Source organism: Protopterus annectens, chromosome 15.part0 (genome assembly GCF_019279795.1).
Source record: "Protopterus annectens isolate FY-2018-M chromosome 15.part0, PAN1.0, whole genome shotgun sequence".
NCBI classification, from domain to species: Eukaryota; Metazoa; Chordata; order Ceratodontiformes; family Protopteridae; genus Protopterus; species Protopterus annectens.
The window spans coordinates 136,464,320-136,490,863 of record NC_056749.1 but is presented as its reverse complement, the minus strand read 5'-3'; the positions used below and the strand labels follow the sequence as shown (position 1 = coordinate 136,490,863).

Genomic DNA, 26,544 nt, shown 5'->3' with positions numbered 1-26,544 from the left:
CTATGGCATAGCAAATCTTTAAAGTTATTATTCCGCTTATAAATAAACCTGGGTACAGGATCTAACTTATCCCCAAGGCATTCCATCACTTCTAAGAATCTTCCAATTCCATTTGATTATATTGCTGAGGTCTTGTATATTGCTACTGTAATGCAATATCACCTTCGGTTTCATATCAAGAGAGTGGCACAACCTATCTTTCTTCCTTGCTAGTAAAGGATCGGCTGTAAACCAAGGTTTAGCCTCATTGTTCCTTTGCATACATGCTACTTGTTTGCCTTTATCTATTACTTGTCTACAGTAGCCTTTATCTGATAAATGTTGGGCCAGGGTTTCTATTTCACTATAGAATATATCATTATTCGTACATAGTCGGGACACTCTATAACACTGCCCCTGAACTATGTTACTGAAAGTATGTTTGGGGTGCATACTGCAAGCATTTAGACAATGAATTCTCCAGCAGCCCTTTCTATATAAAGTTGTGTCTAAGCTTCCTGGTCTATTCTTAATGAGAATTACATCTAAAAATGCTATTTTGTCCTCGCTATAGTTGAGGGAAAATCTTAAAAAGTCAGTACTACATTCCATGTATTCAACAAACTGTTGTAAGGCAAACAAATCCTGTGCCCATAACAAAACATATCAATCGACTAATCTGACATAAAATGCTATACAGTTACTGGAATGATGGTCATATCCAAACAGGTGTTTCTGTTCCCAGTATGCTAATACTACATTCGCATACGAATTCACACTGGGTATGCCCATGGCAACACCCTGATTCTGATTGTAGAAACTGCCATTGCATGTAAAAACATTTTAACATTTTCCAGAACCAACTTTAACGCTTCCAAAATTAAGCCTTTAGTCTTGTCATCACAGATTTCTCTATCATTCATTACATCCCTTACCACCTTTAGACCAAACTCATTACTGATAACTGTGAACAAATTCTTTATAGCCAGTGTAACTAACAATGTTAGTTAACTCTGACATGTCTCATAGTCTGGATAACAAATGTGCCGAATCTTTTAATATTCTTGGAAAATGATCAATCAGTAATTTTAGCTTAGCCTCTACCCATATAGAAAGGTGTTCAGTGACCCATCCTCTACTTGAGACTATGGGTCTCAGGGTGGTGGTAGAATGATTTTATGTACTTTCGGTAAGGCTTTAAAAAGAGGCACCACCAGATGTTCAATGAGGAAAAATGAAAATAAACTTCCATCTAATATACAACTGTTTTTTAAAACCTTTAGTCTACTAACTACTCCCCATATAAAATGCTTAACCATCAGGGGCGAGATCACTGAATAGGTCTCCAAGTCATTTAACAAATCTTGCAATGACTTAATACATGCCGCTGCATCCATAAGTACAACCCCTCCCCTTTATCCTCTGGTTTTATAACCAGTCTTTCATCATTAACCAACTCTGTCAAAGCATGCCTTTCAATATTATTTAAAGTATTAAAATGACATTGAGCATTATCAAAATATTGCCCAATATCTTGCTCACAAGTTTTCAAAAAGTACATACAGTAGGATTCATTGGGGGGATATAAGTACTTGGTTGTTTAAAACTATTTTCTGGTAAACACTCAAGTCTTAAACATATTTTTTAAGATAACATTCCTTCCAAACAAATGCAAGTCAATAATAATATCATTCAATGTAGATGCCCTACTGGGCACAAAGGAAAGGCCTTTACTCAAAACATCTACTTAGCTATTTGTCAATTGCACTGTAGATGGATTAAAACCATTACGGTCACACAAAAGATTGTCACATAACAAAAAAAACAGTTTGTTAACTTGCGTCATTTCACTTCCCTCTGGACTGAATTCCCTCTCTTGTAGTCCGTTTTCTTCCTGATCTGCACTGGAAACACCGGAAAAGTTAAAGAACTGTTTATAGTCTTGACTAGAGATGAAAAATCTTCGGTCTCGCTCCCATGCTGACCACTTGTTGATTGTTCAAATGATTGACATCATTTGCCGATGCCAGAGATCCGGCACTATTCTGATGATTCTCAGCAACTGATGGCATCTCTGTAATTGCCATAGATACCGATGGTAAACTAGCATGCCCAGCGATCTCTTCTGAACATGGGGCAGGCACATTACTGGCAATAAAAATAGACTGACCTTTATCTCCTATGCGTGTTTCAGCTCTAGGAGATTCACCCGATCATGTAAAGATATTGCCAGACAGAAAATCATTATAGTCTTTGAATCTTTTTTTTTTTATTTTCGTCTGCTGCAATTTACTTTAAAAAAATTGCCAGACTGCACTTGAAAAAGATTACAGAAATGTTGAACAAATGTATAACGCACCTGCAAATCATTCTGAATCTCTTTAACCTTATCTCTCAGCCGTTGTTCAGTTGGTGTAAAATATTCTATTTACAACTTCATATAGCAGTAACTGGTGTCAACATTAATATGCTGCCATTTGGCTAGCAGTTCGAGAAAACTGTCACCTTAAGCAGGCATGCATAGCAACCGCATACCTCTGGGTACTATTTTGGGTACTTGCGTATTATCGCATTCATTGTGGTAGCTTTAAGTATGCTTCCAAACTTGAACGTGCTAGACAAGTGGAGAGAAAGCATACTTACAGCTACCGCAATGAATGTGCGCTAGGACACAGTGACTGATATGGTTGAACAGAATCAAGTGTCACTGTTTACTTATTTATGATGTTGATAGCGGTTTTCATAAGGTCATCTGGGTAATTTAACTCTGTGAAGTGGAAGGTAAGAAAACTTGACACTTTGCTGACTCCTGTTTGTATTGCCAGTTCCAGACTGCCATTGCAGCCTTTTTAGTTTCTTTAGAGAATTATCTAAACGATTTACTACTTCAAAAAATGTCTCAGTCAACTGCTCACCTTGAAGCTGCTCATCTACTTGCAATTCATGTTCCCAATACATCCATCCTAAGCAACGGATTGTTGCAGTTAAGTACATTGTAATCAAGTCTTTCAGTAACTGTACCCAGCATTCGTTTATGTGGCTGATAATCCAGCTCTACCACATCAGTTAGTGTCTCGGCCATGTGGAAAGAAGCAGCAACAAATCCAGAGCATAAAACAAAACAAAAAGCTTCTAATCTTCCTTTAAAGGATTCTTACAAAATGTAAAAAACAGCAACAAACAAATAAGTCGAGTCCAAGCTGACCAAGTGAAAGCTTTTAATGTTGAAACGTTAGCACTTTCGGGTAAGAACCCTTCTTCAGACAACACACACATATTGTAAAACACTTTAAATACCGTTTAAAAAAACAATCACTTAAGAATAACAAAATCAATGCTTTCACTTAACCCGCCTTCTCTTAAAGGCTGCTTTCAAAGGGACAGAGTTAAGTCCTGGATGAATATCAGCAGCCAATTGTATAATCCACTTTAATTCTATATACTCTCTGTTATTAACAACATCAGCCCCCTGTTACCCATTTGAACTACCTGCAGCACCATAAACGAAAACGTATGATCTGAAACGTTTTTAACATGCTGATACAAGTACACTCCTCTTTAAGTCTAATGGAAGACAGACGATTTATAATTCAGGTTTTAAACTTGTAATTGAGTTTTCCCCACATAAAAATTGGGACAAGATCTGCACTGCGCCAAATATATCACATTCTTAATATTACAATCAGCGTAAAAATCAAGCACATATTTCTTGTGGGAGATTGGATGTATAAAGTAGCTCGAACTACATGCATTGTTAATATCCTCTCTGGAACATTCCCATGCGCGTTTCTTTCCAAATGTGTCTCCTGCAACGTTATTTGCATTCTAAATTTCGTAATAAAATACAATACTCTTTACTTATCTATACATGTACTGCCAAATCATATTGCATGTCAACACTGACAAAGCATTACTCCCACATATTAAACCCAAAAGCTCAATACACTTGTCCATCTTGCAGCTCACATGTACAGACTCATGACGGTCAGACTGATCTTGTATTTATGTGTAGAACCACAGTCTAAAAAGAAGAGCTAGTGATTACCTTTAGTTTTAAAAAAAACACGTCCAAAAAGACACAATTGGAACCCCAGTAGATAAAAATTCACCAAATTTCTCTGCCTCGATGTGAAATCACATGCAAAGTAAAACAGACACTGTGTAACTGCAAACAATCGGTAATCCTCTCTAGCGCCTCGGCTTAACAGCCTTTACAGAGTATACTTCTGGTCACCATTCTTTACCTTACATTGTATTTAACAAGCAATAATTCAATTGAATACAATTAAATATAATTAATCCTATATCTAATTAGAGAAAGCATTTCCAATGGCATTCCTTATTTAACCCTGTTGGTACTAAGTTGTCAAACTCTGAAATCAAAACTGCCTCCATTATCCATAATTTACCCTTTATATTTAAACCGTGGATTGACCTTACTTGTCCTAAAATTGTATGCAGTTGCTTCTTCATACCTCTCATGTTCCCACACTTTTTGCTTCAAAAAATAAATAAAAAATAATCAAAATTTTCAAAAACCTCCCCAGCCCATTTAACTCAAATGCAGAAAAATGATGCATATTTCCAAAAAGGAAATCAGATTCACTGGCTGCACCCACATGCATTATCTTTACTACAGTCGGTGTTAACCATGCTAATGAGAATGCGACAGATTTGTTCCCAAGTACTATCTGTTCTTATCTCTCTTCCCATTTGGGCTATGAAAAACAGCTTGCGTGGTTTCAATAAACATTAAATGTTAGACTTAAGAAAAATGATACTCTGGTTAACCTGACAAAAGTGTGCACTGTTACATTTACTACATCAAAACACTAAGGTTGCTGGGGAGGCAATTGCTTGTGTAAATGATCTCTTCCCAGTTTCACACCATTTCTAACTTACCTTTTACTTTCACAGAAGTGCTTGCCAATACCTTCTTTAAAAGTTAATTACACTGCATCTTGCAGATTTGAAGGGGGAAAAAAAACACACCCAGAGCACACTGCCCAGCCCTTTCAAAATTTATGTCCACAACTCTAGGCAGCTTGCTTTAGTAGAAAAACCCAGCTAGTATATCAAGAAAAAAGGTATCATTTTCTTATGTCTTGTTCTTAAGAAACACTGCCTATATCAAACTAAAATGATTAATCTAAACTGTAAACTATATGAAATTTAATTTTGAATTTTAAATAAAATACATTTTTATGATAAATGAGTAACGGTGAGTGTGGAAGAGAGTACAGGCAGGATGGAGTGGGTGGAGAAGAGTGTCAGGAGTGAATTGTGACAGACTAGTACCTGTAAGAGTGAAAGGGAAGGTCTACAAGAGGGTAGTGAGACCAGCTATGTTATATGGGTTGGAGACAGTGGCACTGACAAAAAGGCAGGAGTTTGAGCTGGATGTGGCAGAGTTCAAGATGTTGAAATTTGCACTGGGTGTGACGAGGTTGGACAGGATTAGGAACAAGTATATTAGAGGGTCAGTAAACCAAAATGTAAAAGAACAATGCAAGCCCAAAACCAGTAAACGAACAAAAAGCACTGTTTAGAGGAGAAACCAAGCACCGGACAGCTCTAGCTGAAATCCAAAGGTTTATTAAAACGGAAACACTACGTAAAACGCTTGACAAAACACTGCGTTTTTCGTCTATACATCAGACTTCATCAGACAACCTGCCTGTTGTCTGATGTATAGATGAAAAACGTGGCATTTTGTCAAGCGTTTTACGTAGTGTTTTTGTTTTAATAAACCCTTGGATTTCACATAGAGCTGTCCGGTGCTTGGTTTCTCCTCTAAACAGTGCTTTTTGTTCGTATATTAGAGGGTCAGCCAAAGTTGGAAGGTTTGGAGACAAAGCCAGAGAGGCAAGATTACTTTGGTTTGGACATGTGCTGAGGAGGGATGCTGAGTATATTGGGAAAAAGATGCTAAGGATGAAGCTACCAGGTAACAGGAAAAGAGGAAGGCCTAAGATAAGGTTTATGGATGTGGTAAGAGAGGCCATGCAGGTGGTTGGTGTGACAGAGCAAGATGCAGAGGACAGGAAGAAATGGAAACAGGTGATCCGCTGCGGCGACCCCTAAGGGGAACAGCCGAAAGAAGATGATGAAATAAAATACATTTTTATACTGCCACAGCTGCCAAATATTACATTATATTAACTTTAACTTACTTCTTACCAGCCTTTATTACCTTGTTACAGTGCTTTATCTTAATCAGTCACTAGTAACCCCCCCCCCCGTTGTCTTATATACTCAACAAAATAATATAACTTGCACAAGGAAACTTTTTATACAAATATTAATAAGAACTATATATTGTGTGTATATATATCATTTCCATGCTCAATGTGTGAATATATAGTACACATATGCATAAACACACATGCACTTGTGGCATACGTATATTGACAGGCCATTAAAACACAAACTCCTAGCTTTAGAATAATATTTTCTCCATTCAGGAAAGTTAAAACATTTTCTTTTCTTAAAAATAGAAGGTTCCCCCCAAAGGGAACACATCTGCTCAGCAAAGAAACAGCATAAGCCAACCATAAATCCCTGAAAGCCTCAAAAGGAGCATACTCCTCAGCAGTAACAAATTTCTAAAGCACTAACACCCAAACCTGTCTTTTGAGTCCACTCCTCTCAAGCTGACTGTTGGTTTGGGTGCATGGAAAGTGTCCTGAAGCTTTGTAAGCTGGCCAGCTGTTTTATCTTATGCCAGATATAACTCATATAGCTAAGGCTACTACAACAGTGATCAATATGATGAACATATATACATACACACAGACTCTCACAATACGATACAAGTGTGTACACACACAAATACATATTTGCATGTGTGTCTATGTATAAGCACTTGGGCACACACACACAGCAATAAAATTAAGAAAGATAAATCCATAACAGAAAAATATTACCTTTTACCTTTATTGGCAAGATAAGCTGCGGTGGTACAGCGGTAGCATTGTTGCCTCACAGCAAGAGGTTTTCCTGTTTGATTCTTGGCTGGAGTGCCTTCTGTGTGGAGTCTGCATGTCCTCCCTGCATTCGAGTGGCCTCCGAAAGACATGCGTGAATGGGCGTGCCTTCGCTGAAGGTTGGGTGTCGGGCTGGCAACTTGACACCATAAAAATCTACTGCCAATCATTAGCAGACCGGAGTTCCGCTGTGGCGACCCCTAAGTGGGAAAAGCCAAAAAGACAAACAACAACAACATCCTCTATTGGCAAGATGCATCTGTTTGTGTACTTTTAGTAAATATTAACAACACACCATGTAATAAATACTTGTATATTTTCTTATGAAGGTACATTGTACTTAAGGAGGATGTACTACTAAGAAGAGATGTACAAGAAAGAATGTTGTGCATTTTATTAAAATAGAAATATGAAGAAAGTGGTTTCAGGGTGAGTGTGTGTTTACAAATGTTAAGAAATATGCAAGTGAAGGATAAAGACAGATGTTACTTGTAATATACGTAGATTAAGCAAAGTGATATTTTTGCACTGTAATGTTTTTCAAGATCAATAAAGAACATTTGAGAAAGAGGACTGTAAATCCATCTACTACGTATATGTAACACATTTGGAAATAGACATTACTTGCCTTTTACATTATATTGCAACTGTCAATATACCTCTGCAGTTGCAATGCATGAATGTACTCCATTATTACTCATATTATAATGTGTTTAGCAATTGCCAATACCTCTAGCATTGTATCTGTCAAAGTAATACATCACTACTATTGGTTTACTGTAATGTGTTCATATGGAGACGTTTTTCTCAGTTCTCTGCTGAAAATAGGTCTTCCCAGCTGGACAATTGTAATTACCAAAATAAATACTCCAGCATGTATGCATGCTTTATTTGATTTACTTGTCATTTGTTAACTAGGAAAGTGAAGTGGTTCAAGGACCCTTTTCGGCCATGTGACAAACAAGAAATATTACAATGAATATAAAAACGACACATTTGGATAACTTTACAATAATGAAAAGTATACCACAACTTGACTCAAAGTGCTTTAATGAAGCAGTAGTACCTTATGTGAATTAATATAAACATTATTTACAAAATATTTAATATTATGGAAACCACAAGGCAAATAATGAATTGTCATGCAACGGGAATGTGACGTGGTAAAGAACAAAAAAGCGGAGTTATATCCTACATGACAATCAAGCACATAATCCACAGCTGAAATTGGTAGTTGATTAGAAATACCTTTAAACACAAGTAGGACCTCGGTTAACTAATACATACACAAGCCCTTGTACAACTCTCAAAATTGACTGTCACGCCATGCAAGGACCATGAATTCCAAACAATCATGCCAAGCACTAACCAACAATTAGTGGCACAAGCATAAATCATGCAGCCCTGACATAAACATGACAAGCTGCAATAACCAAGACTTAGTAGCACATGTCTAAAGCACCAACACCCACAAAATTACAAGAAGCTGCACTAAACAAGAAATAGTAACATTGCAGCTAAAAGAGAAACTTCATTCACAAGTGCAACAACCTACAGTAAACAGGAATGAGTGGCATATGCCTAAACCACGAACGCCACAAAAACAATTATGAAATTAAGTCTGCAACCAAGCTTAGAAACAAGAGCACCAACTGTAGCAACCCACTCCCCAAAATATGTACATACAAAATAAAACTACCATTCCATTTATGAGGTTAGGCTAAAATACCTTGCTTCTTAATAGGACTATATTAACCTTCAAACATATTCACCCTCTCTCTCACACAAATAATGCACAAAACACTGATCCCTATAACATAACACTGCTTGCACACTGATGCTTGATGGTAAACTGCGGCATACGTCTTGGACATCAGTCTTACCAATATCAAGAGAAACTGGCACTAATGTCAATTTACTTGCTCTAAGTGCGTTTTTCTCTTCCTACATTACTCCACTTTTTAGTTTCCTGTACTACTACTTACTGTTATGTTTTCTATTGTACCTTCTAAATACTTCTTTCTCTAATTACTTCATTGTTTATATGCTTCCAGTCAGAATCTGAAAACAGTCCACTGACATCAGAGTTTTACCCTGATTAAACTGGAACACACAAATAAATGTTTACCAATGTGATCAAAGTCAGGAACATAACTGTGGTCTCAAAGTTTATGTATGTAGGTTCATAAGTGAATATTAGACAAACTACCCTGAAAGGCCATTTTTAAGCATAACCGATAACCTGCGGTAAGAAACTAACTCTGTACTTTGTGCCTATATGCCAAAACACACCCCCTATATATTCTGCAGCACACCTGGACAAACTCTCTGAAGCATTTAGAAAAGAAAACCAAATTATTTTTCATTAACGTCATTCCAATGAAGGCAAAACTTGGTGTACTCATCTGTATGCCATACTAAATATCTTTGGCTCAAAAGACTATACGACTGTCCGCAATGACAGAGTAAACATCTGTGGGCTACATTCCCAGAACATACACTTTGTTTTAAAATTCTACATTACCATTGCAGCATAGTGGGAATGTGTGACCCCTGCGAGATGAAATTCAGACTCATGTCTCATTATTAAGGATGCTATGGAACATAGTGCGGTAAAAGAGGTATATACCCCACTCATACCCTTCAACCTCTCAGAATAAGAAATTGGGAAAAAGCCAGAAATAATGGGGGGGGGGGGGGGCAAGGTTGGGATATAAATATTGCTCCTATAAACTTACAAAGTTGCTAGAACGACAGGTTTTACACTATGTGTTTTCTGAAGGAAGCTTAAATGTCTGCGTACCTCTCAACTGTCTATATTTTCTGCCTCAAAGTTTTGGTCCGTTCCTCATAAAATTTGTGGTTTTCTGGCAAATCACTGGGATGACCTGAGGATTGAAATCCCCAGACAATGACACATATTTGAGTTTCAGCCTTCATATTCTTTAGAAAATGCATTTTAACACAAACCATGTTGTTCTAGCTACTTTCTAAGTTTATAAAAGAAATATTTAAAATATTTTACTATGTTGTGCCTTTGTCCAGATTTCTTGGGCTAAGAGGTTGACAAGTATGAGTGACTTGTCATTATTTAGTAACTTCAATATTCAACTATTTGTCAAAACACCATAAATGTTATCATGAAAAGACCAAAAATATGAGGCGAAAATGTAGACAGTTGAGAGGTATTAACAGCCTAAGGATTTAGTGCATCTGTCAGTTTCCACGTTAACACTATAAAAAATACAGGTGTATCCCACCATGATATTCCTGCTGACTGCAGGCCCTAACAGACACCCTGACGAGCTGCACACCGCAGCATCACACTAAATTCTCAACACCGCTACAAGTGCTAAAAAAGTCAGTTTGCTGCTCAGACTTCTTGCATGAGTACATTTAAAACATGAGTTTACTTTCACCCGAGTAATAAAACAGTCAAGAAATGATACAGTGAAAATGAAATTGCATCAGTTTCATTGGAAGAGAACCAAACTCCCGTTTAAAAATAATTCTATGTATGGGTGTCATAGACAAAACTTCCATAACAAAACGCAGTGAATCGTGCAACAGCTACGGAAAACTTCAGTTATAAAACTCTACTAAAGGCCACACAGAAAAATACACAAGTAAAAAGAGGTTCGGTTCCACCTGTTGCCAAATAAACACCCCAACAGTATACAGCAAACATAAAATATACAGCTCTAAAAATGTATGAGACATACTATCATACACTGCCGTTCTTTCATTTGGCACAACTTAAGCATTAAACTAAATGTTTGTTTACCTTATTTCCCTTACCCCATTCACCCAACAAGGTACATTCGTACAAAAAGTGTTGCAAGTATTGCTTTAAAAGCACTATATACGAATCATATGTCCTATCCTAGCCCAAACCAGGACACTACAACAAAAGAACCCGGTACCCTACCTGGGGCACTTAGGACATGCATAACAACCCACAGAGTAAGAACCACCCAGTCTCAGTTAAAATACCTAGCCAGTGTCAGTGTTTCAGTGATAGCACAGTCTAGCAAACAACAGCATGTAAACTTAACTCGGTAATATTGCAGGGCACATAAGATGTTACTCTACCCGGCAGTAGCAACGCAATACAGATTCAAATCTCAGCCATAAGCAAGTGCACGTTTACTGTACCTGTCAAACCTCCTCCTTCTTCCCCATAACCTCTCCGCCTTTGAAGTACAAAGTAAGTATTGGATTTCTCAGTCACCCACAGTTTCAGAGCATTCTTCAACATAACTTCTTCTGGTTTCAGCCACATCTTCACTCATGTGCAAGTAAAACCATACGAGCATCACTTTCCTGCTCCTGATCACCTCCCCTTGTTTTGCTAGCGACTTCTCTCCCACGTAGACAGCGATTTTGCCAAACACTGAACGTGGTGTTCGACCACTTTCTCTGCCGGGCTCGGTAGTTCACAATCCTACACTTGATCTGGATGACGTGACAATATTCGAGATAGCGGACTACAATTCCCAGAAAACTATGCGAGCCAGGAGCTGGGCGGGATGCGGCCTCAATGTGAGAGATGATCTTGAAACTGATTGCACTTTCCCCAAACCTTGGCGATTCGTTGTTGCCATCTTCTGGCAAAGATGAAGGCTTACAGCAAGTTGTATTTATTCCTGCTGATCTTGAATTTCAAATAGAACTTGGCAGACAAATGTCTAAAATAGAGTTCACACCTGAATAAAAGTAGTGTTTCTAATTTCTGCTAATACAGTTAATAATACACTGATTATTTAAAAAAATGTACTTGCTGTAAAATTTGTACATAATATCGCCCTTTTTGTGAGTAGTATGTGTTCCACTCAGACAGGAGTCCCCTGGACTATGATGTTTGCAGATGACATTGTGATCTGTAGTGAGAGTAGGGAACAGGTGGAGACGACCCTGGAGAGATGGAGATATGATCTAGAGAGAAGAGGAATGAAGGTCAGCAGGACTAAGACAGAATATATGTGTGTGAATGAGAGGGAGGATAGAGGAATGGTGAGGATGCAAGGAGTAGATGTGGCAAAGGTGGATGAGTTTAAATACTTGGGATCAATAGTTCAGAGTAATGGTGAGTGTGGAAGAGAGGTGAAGAAGCGAGTACAGGCAGGGTGGAGTGGGTGGAAAAGAGTGTCAGGAGTGATTTGTGACAGACGAGTACCAGTAAGAGTGAAAGGGAAGGTCTACAAGAGGGTAGTAAGACCAGCTATGTTATATGGGTTGGCGACAATGGCATTGATTAAAAGGCAGGAGTTGGAGCTGGATGTGACAGAGTTAAAGATGTTAAGATTTGCACTGGTTGTGATGAGGGTGGACAGGATTAGGAATAAGTATATTAGAGGGTCAGCCCAGGTTTGAAGGTTTGGAGACAAATTCAGAGAGGCAAGGTTACGTTGGTTTGGACATGTGCTGAGGAGGGATGCTGAGTATATTGTGAAAAAGATGCTAAGGATGAAGCTACCAAGTAACAGGAAAAGAGGAAGGCCTAAGAAAAGGTTTATGGATGTGGTGAAAGAGGACATGCAGGTGGTTGGTGTAACAGAGCAAAATGCAGAGGACAGGAAGAAATGGAAACAGATGATCCGCTGTGGCGACCCCTAACAGGAACAGCCGAAAGAAGATGATGATGTGTTCCACTGTAGCTTGTAATTTTTATTTTTTTGTTGTACCCCAGGATGAGTCAGTAAATTGCTGTAATTGGTTATGCTGTGAGCAATGCTCTATCCCGGAAACCAAAATGCACACCACTCAAGTACCTCATTATGTATGTATTTACAGTATTTAATTTATTTATTGAATTTGTTTCTTGGGATTGTCTGACTGGGCCATTCAAGACCCCTTTTCATCAGATGCCCGGTGAAAAAAGTTCCATAAACATAAAACATTTATAAGTAAATCTTAGTTGAGCTGGCTTGTCAATTAGGCAAAAGATGTGTCAGATAAAATATTTCATAATTAGAGAGAGAGAGAAAGATATAAAAACAAACACATCTGACGTAATAAATGCAATGAGGAACCTTACTCATTTTGAGTCTTTAGTCCATGTTTCTTGCACTTTCACATTACAATAGTATGTCACACATTCATTGTTAAGTACTCTTTTTACTAATATTCACAGTAAATAATATTAAATAACATTATTATTTATTGTGATAAGGTAGAGTGAATCACAAAGAACTTTTTACAAGTATAAAGTAACACATTTTAACCATCTTGTAAGTATCATAGTGGAAGTTCTTAGTAAGCTGTTAGTAAGTGTTCCAAAGTTTGCCAATTTATTCCACATTACAAGAAATATGGTTACACATTTTGGAGGTAGGAGATTGAAAGTTATGTCAAAATGTAAACAGATATATGTGCCCTTGGTTTGTGTGTATGTTATCATTACTTTATTTACCATATGTAGCTCTCCAACTTCCATTTGCAAACCGACGAACAAATGGGCAAAAGGTCAAATGTGGAACACTTACCAGAACTTACTAAGAGTTTCAGATAGGAAGCTCACAACATAGTTAAATAGTGCTACTTAAGCTTAGTACTTATAAGAAGTACTTTTGATGCATTGATATGGTACAATATTTACACTGAATAGTATTCTTAATAATGAATATGCTACAGACCCTTTCAATAAAGAAGAGTGTTGAACATAATCTTTTTAAGTTTCAGAATGAGGTCGAGGTGAGTGGTATGCATTCATTCATTTTTTTTATCCTGACCAACTACCCTGAAAAATGAGCATCTTCCAAACTGTGTGGTACTTGTAGCTTACAGTAATCTTTAAGTCGGTACATAATGACTCATTACTGGATTTTGGAGTTGAAATGTACCATGGATATATTCTAGTATATGTTGTGTATTCATAATAAGTACATTTTTCCTGACTTACATACCTACCTGGGCACTAATCACACCTCTCAAGTGATGCTGATTTTGCTTCATATTTTGCCCTGTCCCTCATAACAATTTTGATTTTATAGTAAATCAGTGAGGATTATAGTCAGTAATACCAGATGTAACAGTTGTATACATATTCCTCAGGATTCAGTAAACTCCAAGTAGGCTGCATGTGAAGCCTACACAGAGTTTACATGTGTGCACAGTGGCGTGTGGTGAGCAGCAGCGTGCACCACTGCACAATGCATATTCATGCTGCGCATAATGTATAAGCAAGGTTTCATGGCTGGCAACAGTGTTGCTGGCCAGGAAACTGTGTAAGTGAACAAGGATAGCAAAACCTGTTTAAAGCAGAGCACTTATGGTCTGCAGGTTTGCATGGAATACCACAATGATCACCAGATCTTCACAGATAGCTCTCAGTCTTTTATTTCAACACATCTGCACAAAGGCCAACATAATGCAAGGACAATGACCCAGAAATAGGGGCATATTTGACACAGATGCCTTATAGAAATATGGTTGAAGTCCATATTCTGAAGGATTTTAAGTATGAAACTGAAACATACATTTTAACCTCTTACAGCAAGAAATTTTGGCAAAGCCATAATTAATGAGGGGACAAAGGCCCAAAAATAGGTGCAGATTTTTAATATTGCTCTTAGAAATAAGCCCCTAGTGGGACTGTCCACTACTAGGAGGGAATCTGTTGGGGGTCCTACGGGAGCATCGAAGCATCGTGCTGCAGAATGCATTTGGCATTGAAGGACTGATCAGGCTTACTAACCCCTAAGTTCTGTCAAAACCAGGTTTGAAGGCCACTGTCTCCTCACCTTCCTAGTAGTGGACAGCCCCACTGAATGCTTTCAGAAATACTGTCTCTCATGGATTCAAAGTATTCAGCAAGTTATGCAGTTATCTGATGATGTTTGCTTGTGTGGATGAAAACATGTGACATTAGGTAGCGTTAATCTGTTATAAAGTTGGTCAACTTGTGACTTGGAACTTGTGAGAGTCTCTGTTTCACCCTTAGATTTTTTTATTGATTTTTTTTTATTGTTTTTTTTTTTTTTTTGATTGGGTGAAGTCGTTTCTCTCTGTTGTGTCTGATTGCTCTTAAAAAGTTGATAGCATAATAGATTTTACATTAGCATGAATTTTCTGAAGAGCATGATGCAATGGGATGCCAATGATTCACCAGAAAACCAAAATTTTATGAGGAAAAGATCAAAAATAGGAGACAAAAATCTGGATTTTCTGAAAAAATCTGAGCAGTTGAGAGGTATGAATTCACAAGTATATAATAATGAGTCACTTCAGTCCTGAGATCATCCCAGTGATATGGCAGAAAGACACAAATTTGATAATGAACACATATGGGCATCATGTCAATATCTGGACAGTCGAGAGGTATGAATGTAACATATGTATATGATACAAACACATTACAGGACAGTGAATCTACAGTGCCGAGTATTGTGATAGCCCATTCCTGGCATTCTGTACTGAAGCTGTGTAAATGATCTGTAATGGTACATGGACTGCCATATAAAATAAACACTCAGGGGAAGTATGTTTATTGAATAGGGACACACAGATGAATTGTAGGAATGAACACTGTAAAAACAAAATGAAAACTCCAGCAAAGCTAGAACTTCCACTGAGTGACCCCCCCCCCAAATCTCTTGTATCAGAGGCACATGGGATATATGCAAATGATCCTTATAAACATCAAGTGTTTTAGCTAATTGGCGATTCTGAATGCCCATGACTTGTTTCGCCATTTTACTGGACAATTTCAGGCCAATAAAACCAAACCCCACTAGCTGTGGATATGCATATTTCGGCCTTGTTATGACCTTGTCAGCACAGCACAAGCAGAGTGTTTGACTAAGCATTAGTTTGGGATATTTTTGCAGTGACCCTAATGATAATGGACATCAGCTGGGTATAACAGCCCTGTGTTTCTAATGCTTAGTCAAACACTCTGTACAAATACTCTGCTACAATAACACTTCTTTTCTGCTGCATACATACCACTTGCTTCCCTCAGTCTCTCCAATCTAGCCTCATGGGCCTGGACATTGAACTCCCAATCCCTGGCAGCTGAGGATAGAACAGAAAAGAACAGAAGAGCATTATGCGTACCAGTCTAGTCTATATTAAGCTCTCTATGTCTTACAAGTACTCTCTTTAGATGATACTTACACAGCTGTGGGATGTCCACAGTCTTAAAATCCTCCAACCAACAGTTAAGAGTATCTCTCTTTCTCCTCTGCAGGTCATTAAAATGATGTCTACATTACTCTCCAGTGCATGGGATACCAGTGACATTGGATACAGCCAGGGCTAAACTATTCCACACCTCAGATTTGTAACGGGAGCCAGAATAGTCCCCCTGCAGAAGCCTTTGGCTGTGGTGCTTTACCAGGAGTCCAATAAATATCATGGACTCCTGGACACTCCACCTCTGTGTTCTAAACCTGGCACCTTCCCCAGTAATGCCAGCCATTTCTATCAGCAGACCTAGAGCAATGGAGACAGATGTTTTCCTGCCATTTCCAGTTACTGCATTTACTGGGAGTGTGCACACCCAAGCAATGCATTTGAGAGATGGTAAGTGAAAAGCAGCATTCTCAAGCAAGGAAGAATTAAATAATTACAATTAGAAGGTTAATCTGATGACTGGCCTTAGTTTGAGGAGTGTCTACTGATGTAGCCTGGAAATATATATTGGAAATTGGAAGGTAACTGTTAGTTGAGTTAGGTTTGCAGACATGCACTGGGGGCATAAATATAATTACTTGACACATTTGTTTTTACCTTTATACACTGAGAAATTGATTTTTACACTGTGGGATTCAAACCTAGGCATAAGGGACAAAACATTTTCTTCCACAGCATTGATTTACTATCTTTGTCATAGATGAAGTGCTGCTCAGACATAGAAATCATACATAAATACAGGTGACAGTTTGAGCTGTTACACATGTATGTGTCTGACCTGACAAGGTTACTGGATATAGCTCCAGTTGTGTGTGTGTGTCTTAGGCAAATGGGAAGCCTGTGCAAGTCCAGATAGCATAATTACTGCACAGAAATATAGTACACAGAATACCCTCAGTCAAACATCTGAAAATGCAATACTGGTGTCTTATCCCCTCACACATATAATTTATATCAGCTCCACTATCTAAAGTGTTATAAGTGAGACTGAATGGTTTGGGAAGTGGACCAGCAGTAAAATGTATGGAATGTCCTGTACTAGAACCCAGAACCATGTGTATGGCAGTCCTGCACTTACACCTGTTGCCACAAGAAAGCTGAAATAATACTTGTCTGTGTTTCAGTTCATTGTTATAAACTGCACTGTCACAACAATAAAAAAGGTTGTACACCATGTATTAGTACCCAGGACCATCTGTACTCCAGCTTTATACTTACACCTGCTGCCACAGAACTAGCTCATGACATTCCCTAATTTACTAATCATTCTTAAGGTATCTGTGTTAACCACCATGTTGTGCTCTGTTTGCTTCCTAGGTTGTCCAGTTGCCCAGTTTGTTCACTGCTGCAATTCGTGCAAATGAGATAAGCACATAAAACCTGCCATTCATTTCCTCCATTCTTGTGATTGTGCTATGTGGCACATCAGGCAAAAATTGCACCCCCAAAAAATAAATTAAAAAAAACAAGACAAAAAAAGAGATTAGTTGAAATGAGGAAAATCAATCTATAACATACATACTAGAAAATGATGGTTCACATGAGCTATGTCTACATAGAACTAGATTTGAACTCTCACTCCAATGAAACTTCAGAACACAGGATGGGTGCCTTATCCCTGCCTGCCACACAAACAACTTTGTAATCATTATGCACACAACCAACTGCAACATCATCTACTGTAATATGAAACCATACAACTGTTATTTGTACATTATTTTTGGAAGTAGTGCATTTAATGATCACACAGCCTGTTATGATTATTGCTTGCAAATATACAGCTCTGTCTTACCTCTCTATATGTTTTGGCCATTCTTCACTTGTCTGACCAGTAATCTGAGACATGCAGTCCATAAGATATTCTATATCATTGGTCTTAAAATGTGTGAGGATATTAACTGAAAATAATATCATATGCAGCTGCAAACAAATGAACGGCAGGTTGGATGTTAATGAGCACAACTTGTGAATTGTGTGCTGCTTACTTACATTTCCAACCTTACATCTAATGTACATCTAACCTGACACACCCACTGGATGTAAGGCAGCCTGCAGTGCTGTTGTGTTTTCCTTTTCCCTAGCAGTAATCATTCACAGTTGCAACCCACTAAAAACAAACACTGAGGGAGTGCCTGCACTATGTTTACATCTCCTGCATGGAGCCAAGTGTTTGGGATTCAGCAATTCCAATCAGTTCACACTTCATTTGCATCTTCACCATGCTAACAGCCCTGAATCTATACCATATAAAAAGGTAACAGTGTAGCTAGGCAAACTGAAGGTGAGGAGACTTATGTGGAGAAGACTGAACAAATGCAATTACTTTGTGATATATCTGTACAGAGGATTACTGAACTTTAGAATGTATGCTTGCATTTTGTCAGCTACATACTGCATATGCTGGAATGTAATTAAGAAAAATCTGAAGCAAAGGCTTTTACACTTTTATCTGTATGCATTAGTTAGAAGTGTACTGCTGCCATGGGCATGTTTGTCAAGGCATTTCACAGGTATACATGATTGCCAATACCTTAAAATGAAATGCTCTGTGATAAGTATGTACACATGTTTCAGGGATAGTTCATTTGATAGCACTTTTAACATTTCAAAAATGGTTTGTTTGGAAAATGTGTCATTTTCCTGTTCTTTTGGGGAGAGCAAAGCTGAGTTTCTGTTATGGCACAAACAAGGATATGTTGCTATTGTTACTGTCCTTTTTTGCATCCAGTCTGTTGTTCATATTTCACATCTCTATACTGTATTATGTTTCTCCAGTGGGTAATATTGAAATGGTGCCTTTTCTGTTTTGTCTGGGAACATTTATTTCATAGTTAAGTGATACTTATGTGTATTAGCCTTCTGTTGTCTTTCAGAACATCTAGGAGCATGCCACCCAGACATGTAAATCATCGAAAAACACCCTTCACTAATGCTGAAAATCAAGTGATAGTGGATACTTTTAGGCAACATGGTGCCTTCCTGCATGAAAGGAGATGGGGAGGTATGTCATGCAGAAGGCAAATGTGGTGTCAGATAGTTGATGATGTTAATGCCATGGGTGGTCACAGCAGGACATATGAACAGGTGTGCCATAGGGCCACTGACATGATCACATCTGTGCAGAGGACAGCAGCTGCAGTAGGCCATGATCAGATGGGTACTGGGTGAGGGCCTGCTATGGAGCCACCATTAACACCAAATGAAGAGTTCCTGTCCATTGTCAAGGATCCAGACAGCTCCAAGAAAAGTGCAGAACAGCAGGTACTCAATGTTGGAGCAACAGTTTCAGGCTCAGCAAGCATGTCCCAGGAGGAGCTTCCAGGTAGGCTTTGGTATCTCAATGGTTGAATACTGTTGTATAGCAAAATAATTGAAATCAATATGTTACTTCTGTTCTGTGTCACAAGAATTATTTCTCTGGGGGGGGATTGAAGATTGCTACAGTTACCAACACATTCTGATTGATTATTTTAAGTTGGACTTGGGATTGTCAGCAAATTTCTTGTTGAAAAGTATAGTTGATGGGCATATAAAAGGTTAAAAGTATTACCCCATGTTACTGTTAATTGTGATGATGTTGCCCTTGCCTTTTGCTTAACATCTTCCAGCTGGCTTTCAGAGGAGAACCTCATCTACAGATGGTAAGCCAAACATTCTTATGTCAGTACTGATGAGCAATTTAAAGAAATATTTTAGGGTGTGATGTTTGTGTCAGGACTGTTGTGTGTATTGCTGTTCTGTCTTATAATAGTGGCACCACTGTTAGTATGTTAGCATGTACCGGACTATAAGTAGTATAGGTATTAATGTTTTTCTGATTTGTTGCTTTTTATCACAGGTTATCCTGACAATGGGAGTGTGGGACCTCTACCACCTGATGTTGGTGTATCAGCAGACTCTGATGATGATAGTGGCCATACACAGGCACAGTTGGGGATGGTACAGAGGTTGAATCTGACACTGATGTTTACATACAGCCATCCCCTTTAATTCCATTGGACACAGCCAGTAGGCTTATGCCTACTCATTCCAGTGAACAATCAGATATTGGGCAGCTGAAGGGCAAGACCATTGATCAGGGAAGTGTGGTTACTGTGACTAAAATGCCTGTTGACTCTGGCCATAGCCAGATACCACACAGGAGAGTAGTAAGGAGTGCTCAAATGAGGCCTACTGTCCCATCTCCACTTGATCCTGGTGTCTCTTCCTGTGCCACTCAACATATGTTTAGGGCCATCATAGAGGCAAAGGCATATTCCCATAGGTGCTCCAGACAAATGCTCACTGTTATAGATGTGGCACAGGGTGACATGTGTGACTGCCTCCACCATGTTGCCAATTCAATGGATCGGATGAATAACACATTGAAACAAGGGGTGTCTGTGATGGAATGTCTGCTGGGAGGGGAACGGCATCCTCATGGACATAGGTCAGCCACATCATCTGCTGTTAGCCAATGTGGCCATGTCCGATCATGCTCCAATAATGGCAGTACTTCCACTGCTCTGTCAGTGGGTGAGCTGTCCACACCCAGACATGGCAGGCCATGGGGTTGTGGTCTTGGGCATCCCTGTGAAGGGAGCTTTTCCAGCAAACATCAGTCATGTTTAGTTAGCACCAGTGCAACTGACCATGGATGTTGACGTGCCAATGCAACTACTGCCAGAGGCAGTCTCGTGGTCGGGGACGACAACGATTAACTGCCACCTCCACCATGCATGGCTCACACCTGTCTGACATACCAAGATGTAGAGCTAGCACAGAGATTGGCTGTGTTCATGCAGACACACACACCAGTTTCACCTGGAGGACCCCTACAGACACACACACACACACACACACACACACACACACACACACACCAGTTACATGGTTCAGCAGTGCAGCTTATAACTCATTTTGTCTCACTGGCCATTTGTTAGTTTATCCAAATGTCTGCCTGCTTCTCTTTCTTACTCACACACACTCACCGACCTTTTGTGTCAGCCTAGGCTTACGCCCCCCCACAGCACTCTGTGCAAGAGATGATTTTTGTACTATATCCCTGTTTTCTCTTTACGATTCAGCAATACATAAGCTTTGTGTCTACTGCTCAGGGTACATAGCCGACTTAGTGTTTACTATAGCCGCATGTGTGGTAATGAACTGGTAATTGTACCTTTGACTTATATTGGCCTTAGAAAGTTAGTCGGTAGCATCAACATTTCCCAGCTTTATTGTAAATGATCTTGTGAGGGCTGTTGTGAAGTTTGAAACTGCAATGTGTATCATTATTTTCTAACTTCTCTCTTTAATGATTTTCCAGTACAAACATCTGATGCCAAACTGAAGGCATGCAGTGATCAACAGTACTTCTGAGAGGTATGATTGTGTGAATCTTTGATGCTTGAGGCCTACTACTTACTAATGGACACATATAAGTCAAATATGTCTCTGCTGTCACATGTTAAGGTTAAGGTAATTTCTGTACAAATCTCCCACCTTTTACTTGCTTACAGTACCAAGTAATGAAATACAAGGATATGCCATATTATTACACACTACACTCCAAGTTCAAGACTTACCTTATAAATGCAGCAGCTGCCACAGTTTTAGTTCAGGGCTGACTCTGATGCAAGCAGTACACAGCCAATACATGGGGACGTAAAGATTGTGAGAGTTGCCTTACATCAATGTTAGTATATATATATATATATATATATATATGTGTGTGTGTGTGTGTGTGTGTGTAGGAGGAAGGTTTTAGGCCCTTAGGTGGTGAGTGTGCTATGCATTGTCTCTTGACCAATGTGAGGGCATATTGAGCACTCCTATGTCTGCCTACACCCACAGCAGCTAGTGGTTGCCCCTCTGACTCCTCATCTGCGTGTGGCTGTGGTGACCTGGACATTGGTGGTAGGTAAAGCTGTTTTCTCAGGATGATGTTGTGTAGCATGGCACATACTGTGAATATTTCAGTACATGTCTGTGAGCTGTACCTAAGGGCTCCCCCAGCTGTATCTAGGCACCAGAACTGTGACTTCAGCAGCCCAAACACATGCTGTATGATTCTAGTTTGAGTGCATGCCTCTTTTGGCATTCATCAGTGGGTGTGTGTGCATTTCTGATGGGTGTCATCGACCATGGTTCCAGTACATAACCTGCAACCACCAGTAAATGACCCTGTAGGATTTCCCCTCCGAACATCTAATACGGTTGGGAGGTGTGCCAGATATGTGAGTCATGGTAACTGCCAGGGTTGCCAGCACACATGTTCAAGATGATTCCCTTGGCATTACACACAACTTGGCAGTTAACAGAGTGGAGCCCTTTCTGTTTATGTAGAGCCTACCTTGTTCCCTGGGTGGTGCCTTAATTTCTATATGTGAGAAATCTATGGCACTCATTACTTCAGGGTAGTGTGCTACACAGTAGATCTCCTGCATATTTCTGGCCCTATCCTCATGAGTATGGGGAAAATATATGTGGTCACTGGCATGTTAGAGCATAGCATTCAGGAACTGATGGAGGATCCTGGATGCTGATGCCTGTGACACCCCCTGCATGTCCCCAGTTCGTCTCTGAAAGGTACCTGTAGCTAACATTCTAAGTGCTACACATACCTTTGTCTCCACTGGTATGGGTTCCCCTTGGTTTGCCCTTGCTCTGAGTTGAGGAGGACAGAGGTTGCAGAGTTCCTGTAGTGTGTCTCTATCCACCCTGTAATGCTCTACAGTTTCCATGTCATGTAGGTTATAAGTTAAACAGGGCCTGAAAACTCTTCTCCTTCTTGGCCTAGGTCTATTAGCAGCAGCAGCATAGGCTTAAGCCTGTTGCACATACAAATGGATATCTTCCTTTGTCATTAACACTTTTTAAGCGCAACCTGGATGGGGAATAGAAAATACACCCATGGGATTCCGCCTGTGTCCCTGCTAGACAGGGGCATTGGGTGCTGACTTGTCAGACTATGGGCTAAATTCTTGGCTAGGCTTGTAAGGGTGTCAGGGCCAATAGCCTAGTAACTTCCTATGATCCTATAAAGCAACAGCAGCCCCTAACATTGTTTCTGTGTAGACTCCTTTCCATGACTATATTCCAGTAGGTTTTGGAATTCACAGGGAGAACTAGCACTAAGTCTACATGGTTGCTTTCTAGCTTGTTGGATAGCTCCTCCATGTTAGATTGGTTGAGTAGCACACAATTCATCTTCTTGTGCTGCAATTAGCATGCCACAGTATTTATTTATTTTTTATTTAACATCTGTTGAACATGAAAGTCCAACTAGGCTCCACAGAGCCTGTTTTCAGCAGAGGCCTGAGGAGAAATGCTCCAGATGCATGTGTTGAGAATGTGGGAGGAAACCGGAGTACCCAGAGGAAACCCACGCAAATGCCAGGAGAACATGCAAACTCCATACAGAAGGCACCCCAGCCGACAATCGAACCAGAGAACCTCTTGCTGTGAGGTGACAATGTTAAACGCTGCACCACTGCGCTGCCCAGCAGTATGTGGCTCTACACACCATACAGAGCTGCTTGAATCTAAAGCACTGTGCTACCACATATGTTTTATTGAATTTGACTGATAAGTTTTTAAAGGTATTATGATAATAATGTAAAATTGCCTCTGATTTTGGCCTTCCTCCATCCAATTATTTTTGGCATTGTCTTTGATTCTTGGATAAAGAAGTTGAGATCCATGGCACTAATATGAACCTTTTCAGCATTGTGATACTGAGATTGATACAAAAATTTATATCTTCCTAAACCTGTTGTCATAGAATCAGCATTTGCTGAAAGCTGAATATAGATACATAAAATGTTATGAATGAATTAAAAAGATAATTCCTTTGTCAGGTTCTAACTTTTAGAAACAAAAGTTAGAATGGTGTGTTCTGGTTATAGAGGGATGAAGCTCCTTGAAAAAGCCTATATACAGAATTGAAAGTAGTTTTCAATGGATTGTTTGATTCTAGAGAAAAAATGCATATTCATACCTTTCAAACTTTAATTGCAAAAAAATCTGGATAAAGCCAAAAATAATGAGGGGGCAAAAGCTCAAAATCAGGGACAGAGTTGAAATACTACTCTTAAAACTTAAAAAAATTGCTAGAATAGCATATTTCATAGTAACATGTTTTTTGAAGGATATGAAGTCTAAAAGTCAAATGAATGCAAATCATTATTTAGTGACTTCAACCCTCAATGAGTTGGCAGAAAACAACAAATTTTATGACAAACAGACCAAAAATCTAAGGCAAAAATCTGGACAGCTGAGAGGTTGCGGATTTCATCCAGGCTGTGGAACAATATATGAAACAGAAAATCAATATTTGTCCTTGCATAGATATGTGAGGTGTTATATGAGTTGACAGTACAGTCTACATTTGTTTTTTGCTTTTTTGTGGAGTTGGAGAAGGTATATAACCAGATACCCCAGAATGTCTTGTGAGAGGCATAACAACAATAGGTCCTGAGCCCATTCTTGTCTTCCATTTACTTTTGCAGAATGAGAGTTACATCCATGTTCTCGGTGATAAGTTGAATGCACTTAACGGAACATATGATTCCATCTAGGGTGCATTTTGTCTCCCCTCCTGTTCATAATTGCTGTGGATAGGGTATCAAGGCAAAGCCTAAGTTTGGACAGTATCCACTCTGGGGACATGAGATTTGCATTTTTGTTGCTCACTGCCAATGATGACATCTTCTGAACATCAAGTGACTGTAATCACAAGTATACACTTGAGCATTTTTTTCTCCCACTCACTTAATGAGATTATTTTGTCTTTTGGGGTCTAGGCCTCTGTGGCCCATTCTTTCTTCCTTAGAGTTGAGAATGTGGGAGTGGTCTAATCACCCAACTAAGGGAATCAGTTTTTGTTTTTGTTTTTTTTTTTTATGATACAACTGTTCAGCTGCATATGTCCAGTATATTCCAAGGGGTGGCTTACAGTAGGCGTAAGCAAGGGGTATGTCTCCCATTTCCGCATGAGACTTCCCCTTAAATGCTCTGAAATTTGAAGTCCAAGTACCACTGGTGGTCTTCAGTCTCCACTAAGGATTCAGCACTGAGTTTGTAGTTTGGACAAGTGCTTCTGACCCTTCTGTGGAGATGTCAGCGCAGGTTTTACATTATCATGCTTTTCTTGCTCCCAGCCAGCTCCTCTATTACCCCCCAGCTGCTAATTACTCTAGGGCTGGGCTACAGTCAAGGCATTATCATTCTGTGCCAATGGAGTCGGCTGTACTTATGCAACTTAATGCCTAACAAGGAGATGCAGGAATGTAAATTATCACCTCCAAATCATACATCATGGATCTTTTCTGGAAATTAGTGAATTGTTGTCTCAAGGGAAGAAAGAGGCAACTACCTCAAATGAAGGAATTTAAATATTTTGGAGTTTTCTTCATGCATGAGGGTAGAGGATGCTAGGAGGTTGAACAGCAGATCATTTGAGAGGCAGCAGTACTTAAATTTGTTTTATCAGATTTTTTCTGATGAAGGGAGAGTTGAGTCTTGAGATGGAGCTCTCAGTTTATCAGGAAATCTATGTCCACATCTTCACATGTGACCATTAGCTTTGGATAGTGACAAAAACAATGATATTTTGAATTCAGCTTTCAGAAATCAGGTTCACTTGCAAGTCTAGCAACCATGGCTTACTATGAAGTTTAGTAGTCTTGTAGAATCTCAGAGCAGTCACCATTGTTCATTCAACTTGAGAGGAGTCAGCTGAGGTGTTTTTACCACCTACTGTGGATGTACATAGGCACCTTCTATGGAAGGTATAGTAAGCGCGGCCCACAGAGAAAAGGTCTTGGAAGAGATTCAGGACATACTAGAGCGATAATCACTCTGAGGTTTTCTGAGAATTCTAGGGATCCTGCAAGATGAACTGGAGACCCTTGCTGAGGACAGGTAACACAGGCTTGCTCTCCTCAGCTTACTAACCCCACAACCCCCACCAGGACATGTTTAGAAAATGGATGGATAGACTTTTTTTTACATTTATAGGAGGCAACATCCGGAGAGATGTATACATTTGTGAATATCACTTGTGGATGGTAAAGCAACAGTGCCAGTTTTAAGTACAGAACAGAAATTTCTGGCTAAAATCCAAAAGTAAAGCTTACTGTAGTAGAGTGTATCACAAATTTTGTGAAAAAAAAATTTTTCCCCTCTATGGGGCCCATAGCAGCAAATCTTCATGGGTCTCGGTATATGTATATACTCCTTCCCTCCCACAAATGCACACCTTGCTGTGTGAGGAATTACAGTCTGTAATGAAGAGATCTATCTCAGTGTGTCATTACTACTTCAAAGCCATTTTATCTCATCAAGGCGATAAACTGTTAATGGTTCAAAATGTACTCCAAATTCCATGGTTAACAGCAGAAACATCAGCTTAGTGCACAGATAGCTTCACTAAAAAGGAAACAGAACAAGAATAATATGTTTT

At 39.2% G+C, this 26,544-nt stretch overlaps 1 protein-coding gene across 1 annotated transcript in view; it reads right to left on the bottom strand.

The window, feature by feature from the left end:
• Positions 1–11,425, bottom strand: part of TBC1D8B (TBC1 domain family member 8B) — a gene marked incomplete in the record, with an annotated part of 1,684,663 nt that extends 1,673,238 nt beyond the window's left edge. The window contains 1 exon segment of the mRNA XM_044057627.1: positions 11,121–11,425. Coding sequence (XP_043913562.1) covers positions 11,121–11,247 — 127 coding nt within the window.
• Positions 11,426–26,544: the final 15,119 nt, after the last annotated feature.